Source organism: Perognathus longimembris, chromosome 12 (assembly GCF_023159225.1).
Source record: "Perognathus longimembris pacificus isolate PPM17 chromosome 12, ASM2315922v1, whole genome shotgun sequence".
NCBI classification, from domain to species: Eukaryota; Metazoa; Chordata; class Mammalia; order Rodentia; family Heteromyidae; genus Perognathus; species Perognathus longimembris.
Window position 1 is genome coordinate 7631666 of NC_063172.1, and position 12460 is coordinate 7644125.

General features: G+C 34.4%; 1 protein-coding gene across 2 annotated transcripts in view; it reads right to left on the reverse strand.

Moving 5' to 3' along the window:
* Window positions 1–12460, reverse strand: part of Efr3a (EFR3 homolog A) — a 76008-nt gene that overhangs the window by 12854 nt on the left and 50694 nt on the right. For both annotated transcript variants that reach the window (XM_048358355.1, XM_048358356.1), the window contains exons 9-18: window positions 11957–12092; window positions 9548–9709; window positions 8703–8817; window positions 7245–7296; window positions 5316–5488; window positions 4822–4897; window positions 2962–3123; window positions 2144–2275; window positions 1246–1313; window positions 133–260 (exon numbers count right to left, since the gene is read on the reverse strand). In XM_048358355.1, coding sequence (XP_048214312.1) covers window positions 133–260; window positions 1246–1313; window positions 2144–2275; window positions 2962–3123; window positions 4822–4897; window positions 5316–5488; window positions 7245–7296; window positions 8703–8817; window positions 9548–9709; window positions 11957–12092 — 1204 coding nt within the window. The remainder of the gene's footprint in view (window positions 1–132; window positions 261–1245; window positions 1314–2143; window positions 2276–2961; window positions 3124–4821; window positions 4898–5315; window positions 5489–7244; window positions 7297–8702; window positions 8818–9547; window positions 9710–11956; window positions 12093–12460) is intronic.

Sequence of the window (12460 nt, forward strand, 5' to 3'; positions counted from 1 at the left end):
AGTTTAGAAAGGCTTTGCTATAGTAATGACACATACTCAGGATTTTCACTACCATGTAACCATGTAAGATACTGAATTTGCAACCAAATCTAAATCAGTCACTAATATCAGAGTTGTAACTTTTCCTCTTACCTGTTACCTGTGGTACATAGGGTACTGTGAGTTTCTCAACACTATATCCACTTCCACCTAGTGACTCTGCAATCTTGTTGGTCAGAAAGTACAAATTTTTGTCATGCTTTTCTAAAGACTTTGGAAGCCTGTTGGGTTGATAAAAAAAAAAAAAAAACACACAACAAAAAAACGTCATCTAGTATTAATTCCTAAGCAAAAACAAGTAAGCCAGCAAAAAATTCTAGTACCAGGACCTCGATATCCTAAATACAAACAAAAACTGTAGTTAATGTAAAAAAATCAGTGTATTTTAAGGTAGGAATCTGAGTTTTTTACAAAACATATATGGTGATTGTCCTTTGTATTAACAATGCTATGACTCTTCTCCCAGCAACACTTGACTAGTGAATTCAACATTGGATCACTCTTCTGATACATAAACATTAAAGGAGGAACAACATTAAATTGGAGTTTTAAGTTTTGTGCTAAGTAAAAATCTACTGAGAGGAAAAAAGCAAAACTGCAGCTCACTGACTGTTCATGAAAATGACATGGGCCAGCCAGCATCCGAGCACGTGCTGAGCTGCAGAGGGCTGGCCTCTCCTTTGTAATGCTGGTATTATCCTATGTTGCGGGGCTCAGCAGTGCATTGCTTCTGGAGTCAAAAGTTTTGAGTTAAATATGGGAATACTATTATTCATACAGTTACTTTTGGGGAAGCAAGGAAGAATATAAGGTATAATATAACAATTTTCTTTCATTAATCTTTGTCCCTCACTTTTATGAGTATTACCATCTACTACTGAAAGTCTTTAACAGGATATTTTATTTTCGTAAAGAAGTGCTCATTGAGAACAGATTAAAAAAAAAACTAGAGATATCTATATTTTAAAAATGTGATTTTTTTCATTTGTTTTTGATACTGCCTCCATGTGTATTTATAATATTCAAAATGTTATACATTTCCTTTCTTTATTAAGGGAAAAAGAAGAATGACAGAAAAATAAGAAAAAGATTAAGACAAAGCATCACTACATGTATGTATACATACAACAATAATTTATTTCTCTAGATCCATTGCTGACTGATTTGTCTACATAGCCTTCCTTAAAATGTAAAGAATTAACGTACATGCACTTATCTCTGAAAATATGCTCTGGAAGGAAATAAGGGGCTTCCATCGTTCGAATTTCAATGACCTGAAAAGAATGCAAACACACAAAAAAACTTCACCTATTAGGACCCTGCAATAAAATTGGAAATCAAGTGAACAAACCAAAAAACAAACCTTAAACATATATATGAAATACCATCAGTTTACTTTAGGATTCAAGTTAAGTGCCCAGATAGATAGTTCATTTGTTTTCATGTTATTTTAAAACTTCAAGTTTTAAAAGCAGATGCATAAAAAAAAATTTTTTAACAGATGCACTCTGCATTCATATTTGTGTCTCTAACTACAGGCACTGCTTCTTTTTGATGAATAAGTTCTATTTCCCAGAATCTACTTAAGACTCTGTATTTTAATAAGGACTGAATATGTGCTTCTACTTTCATATTTTTTTTTGACAAATGTGTTTAATATTGGCCTTTTGCTGCCAGGTAAGTTAGGTATTCTGAAATGTATATGAAATCATGCAAGTGGCTGAGCTATTGCTGAAAAAAAAACTGAATTAAAAAATGCCAATATTCTAAGAGACACATTAATCCAATTTTTGAGATATACCTCAGATAGACTAGTATAAAATAAAAAAAAACAGAAAACAGTATAACTTATGAAAATTTAGATAAGATTCACGACGGCTCAATGGAAAAAAGTAAAGAAGAAATTACATACTACATAAGAAAACAACATATCCTAGTGATCTTTAAGATACTAACAGTATACTGTTGGGCTGCAGTTTCAATTTAGTCACCTTATACTGTTATGGAACTGGGTTAATAATTGGATATATATTCATCAAAATTAAAAATAATCATTACTGGAGAAAAAGTATACAAATTCTAAGGCTTTTTTGAAACGCATTACCTTGCTAATGTGCTGGCAAAATGCAGGAACAGCTATCATCTGACTTGCAAAGTTGAGATAAGCTGCAACCAGTGCCATAATCCCACACCGATGGAACATGGGCAAATTATCCTCATTGATAATCGCACTGTCCTTTAAGAAAAAAGGAAAACACACACCCAATAGACACATACTTCTTCTCTACTTAACTGAAAAACTGCACGTGGTTTGGAATGGTAACAAAAATGTCACCTTTTCAGAAGTTATTTTTTAGAAGAATAAATGCTCATCAACAACGGATGAATTATAGACCTTAAATGACTCTTCCTTAGGAAAGCCTGTTCGCTGTCTCTCATACACAAAAACACAACACGAAACAGAGACATTGCTAGAGATAGAAAACGCCACTGAATGTTCTCTTTTTATTCTATAACATGCAATATCAATTAACAAAGTGACATATGTAATTTTTTCCCCTTTTCTTTCCTTTTTTTTTTTTTTTTCTTTTTCTAGTACTGGGCTTCAAACTTGGCCTTGGGCTCGTCAGGCAGGCACTCTTTCACTTATGGCATACTTTTTAGACCTGTAATTATTATTAAATAACTATTTTCTCCACTAGATGAGAAGTACAGGTATAAAGACAGTCTTTCTACCATATCTCAAGGCCCTGAATGATACTTAATACACAATGTCCACTATCAACACAAACGTGACCAGCATCTTGAGTGCAACTAGATCTTCTCAAACCGAAATTCTTGTCCTTAAATAAATGCAACAATTCCTTAGACAGTATGTCTGCCTTGTTAAAAGAAAAGAAAAAAAAGATTATAAAAGCCTACCTGTAAAGCAATGGCCAATCGGATAAGATCAGTCACTACCTCTTCATTGGCTAATTCAATAGTTATAAGAGCAAGAGATGTATAGAGTAGTTCATAGTTTTTCTGAACATTGTCTTCTTCTTTACAGCCCAAATATATGTGCCGATATAGCTGTTGGCCATTCTGAAAAGACAAAAAGCATCAATTCTGCTTAAAACGTAGTAAGGGCATATTTCACAACTTTCTAAGAAGTAGCTATTGTACTCCATAACATATCATGAGAGAGAAATTTAAGATAACAATCAGATGGTCAAACTGTATATCATTATTAACATCAACAAATGGGCTTGCATACAAACTAACGCAGAGTTTAAAAAGAGATAAAACAAAGAAAAACAGTGTATACAAAATTCTTCCAATGCAAATAGAAAAATGTTTTCTAATAATTTGAGAAAACAAAACCAGACTGTGGATTGGTCTGAGGGAAAAAAAAAATGAAATGGACGGTAGAATTCTGAGAGACAGTTGTGAAACAGTGCTGGCAATAACGAAGAATGCTTTCCGCTGGGGACATGTGGCTTCTTGTCTGGGAACAATCCCACACTGCCATTCGGGACGGTGCCAGAAGGAGCATGTGCAGGTGCTGCAACACTTCCAGAGTCCCAAAGGCGGGTCTCAAGCTTATTGAAGGTGGAAGGTTATCGATCCCTCTACTCCCATATGGATTGTAAGAAGGCTTGACCTTCAACAGGCCTATATGCATGCTATGCTATGTAATCAAGTATTACCTAATATTAATCAGTAATGGATGCAAAAACCTTTCCTAATCAAAGCATTCCAAATAAAAGCTAACAGAAATGAGAGTGTGAGTGCCAACTTGAGTCACTGTGTAGTAATGACCTCCAGCTGAGGCTCAGTAGCTGACTATAAGCTACAATTACACTCTCCTGGTAATTCTGACAGTATGTAGCGAACATTTGGTTCTTTTTGTTGTTGTTGTTTTGGCTCCAGATATGAAGGTATGCTCTTCTATTACAGTACTTCATTTCCAAATTTGGTATACAAGTATCTACCTTTCTGAATCGAGTTTGTCATTCAAATACTTCTATACTTTGGTGGGAAAGAAAGGCCTTATGTTTCAGGTCCTCTTAAGCCTAAGAAGGCCTTTGGGTTACTGAATATCATTAAGAAACACTAAAACAATGTTTATGAAGAAGTGAGTTTAGAGTTCAGGTCCCCTAAGTAATTCACCCACCACCCTACAAGGTAAAAACACAATTTGGCAATATGTGCTATAACAATGGAGTATGTGTAATGACTTCATGAAGTAGTGAATTTAAAGAACTTACCATCTATTACTTGAAATTACTTTTATATAGACTCAGAGGGATGGAATTATAACAGCATACTAGACATGCCACCATGTTCAGGAAACAGTGCAAATATGTGTCTACAGGAGAAGGGTAATTGGTGGCCTACCAACAGCACAAACACCATTGTAGAAAAACATCTCACTTAAAAGAAGAAATTCAGAGCTACTGCAGCAGCCTAGGATCCAAGTTAAACACGGGCTAAAGCCCCTGTCAGGACCACTGGGGTTAAGGTAGGGGAGATTTCTGGGTTCGATTCCTTAGCACCACATATATAGAAAAAAGCCAGAAGTGGCGCTGTGGCTCAAGAGGTAGAGTACTAGGCTTGAGCAAAAACAAGCCAAGGATAGTGCTCAGGCCCTGAGTCCAAGCCCCAGGACTGGTAACAAAAACAAAAAAAAATAAACTAAGTCCCGTGGATTCACTTTAAGATCACACATCGGCATAACAACTAACAACTCAAGTGGCTATCACCTACGTCATCCATTTATTTCTTAGAAAGGGCTCTTACCTTTTTCATGAAACTCGTGTCTTGTCTACAAATTTTTTCTCTTTTAATTTTCAGGTCAGCTACATCTGGTATTATTCTAGAGACAATAAATATATCATTTTTAATGAATAGCACATTTTACTCAATATCTTGCCTTTTATAATTGCTTCTCTCTTATTTTTGTGAACATTCCTAATGTGCTTCTATGAACTATTGAATTGTCACCTTTAATTAAAAACTACATAATCTTGACTCCCAGGGCCCTTCTAAAGTTTAAAGCAAAACTAAAATAAAATAAAAATTTACATAACTAATTATTATAGTGTAGACAGACTCTCTGAAGAATATACTAAGTGCTATTCCCATATTTGTTATTTTAAATATATTGTTTCACTATCAAATAAATAAAACCTAAAAACCCCAGACGGATAACCTTACACACAAACATAAACACACAAACTTAAAAAGCTAAGACGGTTCTCGTGAAGCCCATTTCACGAGGACACGCTCGCTACCTGATCCCGCGAAGCTTTGCCCTGTTGTCATGGCGGTCTATGAGGTTGTGCATTACTTCCAAGACCAACTGCCGCAGCTCATAATCTTCCATGAGAGATGGGGATAACAGAGGGTCCAGAAAAGACCCAGGCAGTGCAGTCACAATTGTCTTGGCTTTGTATCCAGAGGTTACCTGGATAGAGGGATGAAAATTTTAAAAAATATGAAAAACCGCTGCACCAACTCTTCGGAAAAATCCTCACATTGTTTTTATAAATCCACACATTTAAGTCAGAAGAAAAGAACAGACACAAGCCAGAGGAAAAATACAAAGGAAATTTGTAGGATGATGATATATTTAATTTTCAAAAAACCCCAAAAATCCAAGAATGATAATAGTTCACATTTATTGTGAGCTACACACAATTCTAAGTGCTAAGGATCGACTCAGTTGTCACCACAGCCCTGTGAGGAAGTCACTAGTTACTCTCATTTTATAAACAAACAGGCAAATAGGTTAAGAATTCATGTGATAAGCAGCCAGTAGAAAGCATAAAGAGATTATGAGGCAAAAGATAATGGTTGGTCTTGCAAATGATAAATTTCATTTGAAAATGATCATTTTTAGGTATGTAGTAGTTTAACAGGAAGATATTTTCATTTTGGAAAACTGCAGTTTATAAGTTACTTGATTTGGTATCATGACTACAACAGTATCATCTAAATTTAAAGCTTTTAAGGAAAATAAACTTAAATGTTATTATTTTAAAATCACAGGTATCATTATTGTAATCTAATTAGGATGCAAGGCATTAGTCACATGGAATGTGTTTAATGTAAGTAAGACTTAGAACCAAATGACATTTTGGGTGAGTAATTTCAACTTATTTTAGGATTGTAAAGCACATTTGGACACCTGTGAGGTACTTGTGATTTTTGTTTTTTTAAGCAGGAAAATGGGTAGAACAACTGTCACCTGGGAAAAACAAAAATATATTCATGCCTCACACTACATACAGAAATAACTTCAAACTGAAGCTCTAAATGTGGAAAAGTCTAATTCTTCAAAGAACTGTAAAGGCAATGTAAAGAATGATGCTTATATTCTTAGAGAAGGTAATGAGTTCATAAACACGACACAAATGAAAAGGGACCTAATAAATGGGAAAGGTGTTACAAATTATGTGTATTAGGGTCAAAACTACATGATGAGCGGCAGAAGCATTTAGACATGAAATCACAAAGACTATTTCTCTGTACTTAAACTCAAGTATGAGATAGTTTCATAAAAAAATGAGATCTAGTACAATAAAGACCTTTAGAATAAAACTGAAAGCTATTAATTTTGAAAGGGCACATATTTCACATAATTTACCCTTATTTTTCTTTGACATTATACCAGGAGTAGGTAAATTGAAAATGAACATAACTACCATGAACCAACCAGAGGTTCTATACGCCTTTCCTTTCAGTTTGGGTATGTCTTTCTTTCCTTTCTAGCTTTTTATAGCCAAAATTACAGTGGTAAATTTTCATTTTTATGAAATATTTTCCCAACAAGGCATTATTTGAAGAGTATTTAAAGGGCGTGCCTAAAAAAATTAGTCTGAGTTCTATTCTTTAGCTCAGTGACCCTAGAGAACCTCCTTAATACCGCTTTACTTAAACTTCTGAGCCCTAGTATTTCCAATTCTATAATGGAATTTCTCTTTTCTGAACATTTCATCATAATGAAGTGTAAACATGTAGGTGAAGTAAGGAGCAAATAGGAAAACATACACCATAACAAAAAAAAAGGCATACCATTTAAGTATACACACTGGAAAAACAACTAGCTACAGTTTCTTATTGAGTAATAAAAAAGAAAGCTGACAATGTCAAGTTATTCCCTTAAATTGTTTCCAGGTATTTGCATTTCTTGTCTGCTTCACTTGCGTTCAAGTCCTTACCATGAGCAAAGATCTCAGCAACATTATCTGGATCCTCCTAGTTCCCAAATCTCTAAAATGCACAAAATAGTACTATTAATAGTAATTAACATTATACAACTTCATTTACTTATAATATTTTCTCTGACTTTGAGAGTTTATTACTGGCTAAATAGATTTCATTTTTGTAATAGATGAAGTCATGGCTTACTTTAAAAACTACGGTAAAATCGATACAACTTTAAAAAGCTAAATGTAAAATAAACAAATCCAAATTAAAAAATTAAGTTAGCAGGCTGGGAATATGATTTAGTGGTAGAGTGCTTGCCTTGCATGCATGCAGCCCTGGGTTTGATTCCTCAGCACCACATAAACAGAAAAAGCCAGAAGTGGCACTGTGGCTCAAGCCAGGGACAATGCTCAGGCCCTGAGAACAAGCCCCAGGACTGGCAAAAAATTTTTTTAAAAAATTAAAGCTATCGTCTCTTAAAGCAAATAAACTTAATATAGGTAATGATGACATGAACATTAAAATATATGTGTATAAAATTAAGCAACTGGAATTTGTACTGAAGTATTAAACTACATACCTCAAAAGTATGTATATCTATTTAGTGTTAACCAAAATGTTATTTAAAAATTCAAGGAGATGAAAATGTTAAATACTTGGGCTGACCGTTGCATACCAAACACAGGAAATGCATGATCACATTGCACTTCATAATTAAAATTACATAATTTTAAACCAAAATTAGATTTCCTTGTTTTATTTATTCTTTTTACCACTAATAACTCCCATTCTTTTAATCATCCGCTCTTCCTCATTTATTGACACGTGCTGAAGAAATATTCATCTACTAAGTTTATAGTAAATATTTTGTCCAATTTAAACTTTTCCACCTAAAATTATTACTTTAATTGTACATATTTGGCACTGTGTAAAAATTCAATATATGTATACAATGTATGAACATCAAATTAAGGTAGTTAGCATTTCCATCTCAAATTTTTTAAAAAATCTGATGAGTACTCTAATTGTAAATTTTTTAAAATAAATTAGCAAAACAGAGACCATAAACTAATCCTAAGCATGGCATACCAAATCAAATCTGTAAGATACAGGGGAAAGAACACGTGATCTACATAATTACCTTTGTTTCTGGAATTTATTTTGGCATTAATTTCTAAAAATTTTATGGAAACTTGAAGCTTATCCCTTTATGTATGCACACACATAATGTCCAGGCTGAACAAATTTTTACTTGACTGATAAAAGCATAAAACTTTTGAGAATTTATGTTTCTAAAAGCATGCAAATGTTGATTCACAACTTTTTTTTGTTTAGCAATATAGTTAGTACCATATAAATATTACTGATTTTCACTAGGCTTTTGTAAGATTAAATAAAACTCAACATTTAACAAATTTCGTATTAAATTTAATCTAAGAGTAAATTCAAATTTATATCTAGAAACATACCCTAGTTGGCTGATATCTAAAGTATGAGTAGATGTTCCAAAAACAGGTACTTTCCCCATAATGAACATCATGATTTCTGACCGCTGGTAATCTGGTAGGTTACTTCCAAAAAATCCTAGGGAAGGAAGATAAGTCTTATAAATAGCAGTATCACTAAAAAAAAAAAAAAAAAAAATGAAACCTTGCTTGGTAAAATCTTACTGCATTTATTTGCTTTTGTGTTTTAATTCTTATGTTACTCTGAATGTGTTACATTACAGAAATATTACTTGAGTCTGCTATCTATCTATCTACACACACATTCTATAGTAAAATATTTAAACAATAAATGTTTTAGAGTGAAACTGTAATAAATTAGAAGTCACTGAAGCAATTTAAATTAATTCTGGGAAAATAATATTAGCTGATTTGATATCTAAAATATGATAGAAAATCCACATAAAATTAAGTAAATTCAAGTCACCACAGAAGCAGGTTCACCATATACTGAATCAGCTTGCAAAATGGAAATATAGAAGGTTGCTAAAAATACAGCACAAGTACTATACACACACATTGTTCCTATATGCACAAACAAATATTCATGCACACAGGTGTGTGCAAGGAGAAGAACTGGAGATAGAGGAGAAGAGCAAATAAAAAAGCAATTGCATAAGATGCTAATGACAGATTAAACTACATAAAGAACAGAGCATTCTTTGTCTCATTCTCATGCTTTTTTCCCCCCAAGTAGATGTTATTTGCCAGGTCCAAGCTTTGTTTGGCAATGGCACTTTATAAGTTTCTTAGGTGAGAATTTTTTAATCACTGTTGAATATGATGAGTGTAAATGGTGAAATACTTACCTATCGTTTGGATGATAGCGTTCTGCACAATCTTCTCATCACTGTCTTTGGAACTTAAGGTGACACTGCCTACCGATCCCCTGTGCGAATCACCGGCTTCAAACTCCACACTAAGACGCAGGTGTTTCAGTAGGGTATTGAAGACTTCCAGCACTGTAGGCCCTGTCAAGGATGGCTGTGTGAGCAGATACGCTTTCCCAATAACGAGTATACGTGAAAGCAATTCTATTTCTCAACAGATTACTTGGTTATTTTCTAAATAATCAAAACTGTAGTAATCTAATGAAATTATCATTTATTTATTTTGTAATGTGAAGTATTCAATTAACAAGGTCCTCTAGTTATAGCAACAAAAATTAGGTATCTAAGAGCAATTCCCCATCTGACTATGCTATAAACCATATAAAAATGTGTATGTGCACATTTTACCTAATCTTTAGAAATAAAAACAATAATGAGTACTGAGATGATACTTAATTTGACTGATGGATCAGAATCCACAAAGACTACAATATCTCACTATTGCACAGAAAAAATACTGTGTAACTTATTAAATTAAATGTGGAAGAATTCTCTTAGTTATAAGACAAACTAAATCACTGCACATCAACTGATTATTTTCTGCCTTTTGACTGTAAGTGATTGTCACGTTTCTATTACTGCATCTATCACAGTATCTTTTCATTAGGGGTTTCATTTCCGGCCTTTATTCTCAATTATAGGCTTCCCAAGAAAGGGAACCATGGTTAAGTACATTTTTAAATATATAGAGCCTAGCACACAACACATAACACAACAGACATTATAGTGATTAGGAATATTATTGCTTCATACTTCAAATTAAGTAACTTGCCAATCAATAGCTTGTTTTTATTTTTAAAGATAAATTATGATAATGAAAAGTCTGTAAACAAGTGCCCATCCATTATTTAACATTGAAAGACAATCAGAATATCTCTTTTCATTTTGATCTTGAACAAAAAATACCTTCAATATTGCTATTACAGACCTTTCTAAAGAAATAACATGCAGATGAAACATCTTGTCTCTGGACATGCTCTCTTTAATTCCTGACTATATGGTTTTCAAGTCCTACTAACTGAGCACAAGGTCTTTCCCTTGTGCTGACAGTGGAGTTACAACATAACTCTCTTCTCTCTCTCTCTCCTTCTTTCTTCTCTTCTTCCCTCCCTGCCTCTTCCCTCCCTCCCTCCCTCTCTCCTTCCCTCCCTCCTCCCCTTTCCTCTATCTTTTTGATGCTTGTCCTGGGGCTTGAACTCAGGACACAGATATTGTCCCTAAGCATTTTTGCTCAAGGTTACTCCAGAACTTGAACCACAGCACCACTTCCAGTTTTTTTGGTGGTTACATGGAAAAAAGAGTCTCATGGACTTTCCTGGCCTGGGCTGGTTTCAAACTGTGATCCTCAGGTCTTAGTCTCCTAAGTAGCAAAGATTACAGGTGTGAGCCACTGGCATCAGCTATAATGTATTTCTGAGAAGACTAGAGTAAGTCTTTAAAATGGTCAATAATTATAGGACGTGGTCCAAAATAAGTTTGCAACTTAACTTCATACTACTTTTCTGATTTCTTTCCAACACTATCCAATCTAGAAATGGGCCCTATGAGATTTTCATGCTACCCATTTTAACTCCCTTCTCTGAGTCCAGGTTTTCTTCTGATATGTGACCAAGTCTGCATTATACTAGGTGGAGTAAACTACAGCTTCAGTAAACATTCACCAGAAGTGTTCTAGATTTCAGAATATGTGACTGTAGGTGGGGATGCTTATACGTGTGTGTGTGTGTGTGTGTGTGTGTATGTGTCCCCATGTGAATGCACACAGATACACTCATATAATCCATATGAGATACCTTAGGGATCTGTCCTTAGTCTAAACACAGAACTCTTTTGTCCTCCACACATACATGTTACACGTAGGCTGAAGAGAAATTTACATTAGATTACAAATGCTCCTATATTTTGACTAATATATCATGTGATTTAAGTTGCAGAATTTTACCCTTGTGGCATCATGTCAACCCTAAAACAAGTTTCAGGGTCTGGTGCATTTCAGACTACAGATTTTTTGGATTAGAAATGTTTAATCAGTACTACTTTTAGCTCTATATTCTGCCAATGCTCAGTACACAAATTATATTTAAAAAACCCTGTCCAAACAGACAGAAGGAGAAGAGGGCCTGATTTCAAGAAAAATGCTTAAACTATGCATTAAATAACCCTGAGAATAATGACACAAACCCAAAATCTCAAGAGAGAGCATAGCACCCACAAAGCTATGTATGTATAATTGGAGGAGTGCTTCGCACTCTGCTACGCCTGCTGAAGAAACACACCCAGAAACACAGTAATGCCCTTTTTGATTTTGTTGTTCTTATAGGCACTCACCTATGGAGCCTTTAGCAGCAATGGCCACAGCTTCTAACAGAACCTGAATAATACCTGCACGAACCCTGGGAGAGTCTTTTTTACGAGCATCAAGGTGGCCAAGAATCTCCTGGATGACATGGTGAGAATACTGAGCCTAAAGGAGTTGACACCAAGAAAACATCATCAATTCACAGCAAGGCATTTCTGACTTTTCTTTAGTAACATACATACTTTCATAACAATCTGAAGGAAAAAATAAGTTTGGGTTTTTCACATCTACTTTGCTTTACTTAAAGCTACTAAAATTGAACAATGTTTCTCTCTCTCTCTCTCTCACACACACACACACACACACACACACACACTTACGCTGACCCTGCCTAGAAAGCCGCATCATCTGACATGGGAACCTCATACAATTAGAGTATACCATCTTATGAAAGTAGCCATTTGATTTATTGCTCAACCAGGATATTCCGAGTCAGTGAGAGCACTGACTATTATATATCATTAAGCTTCAAT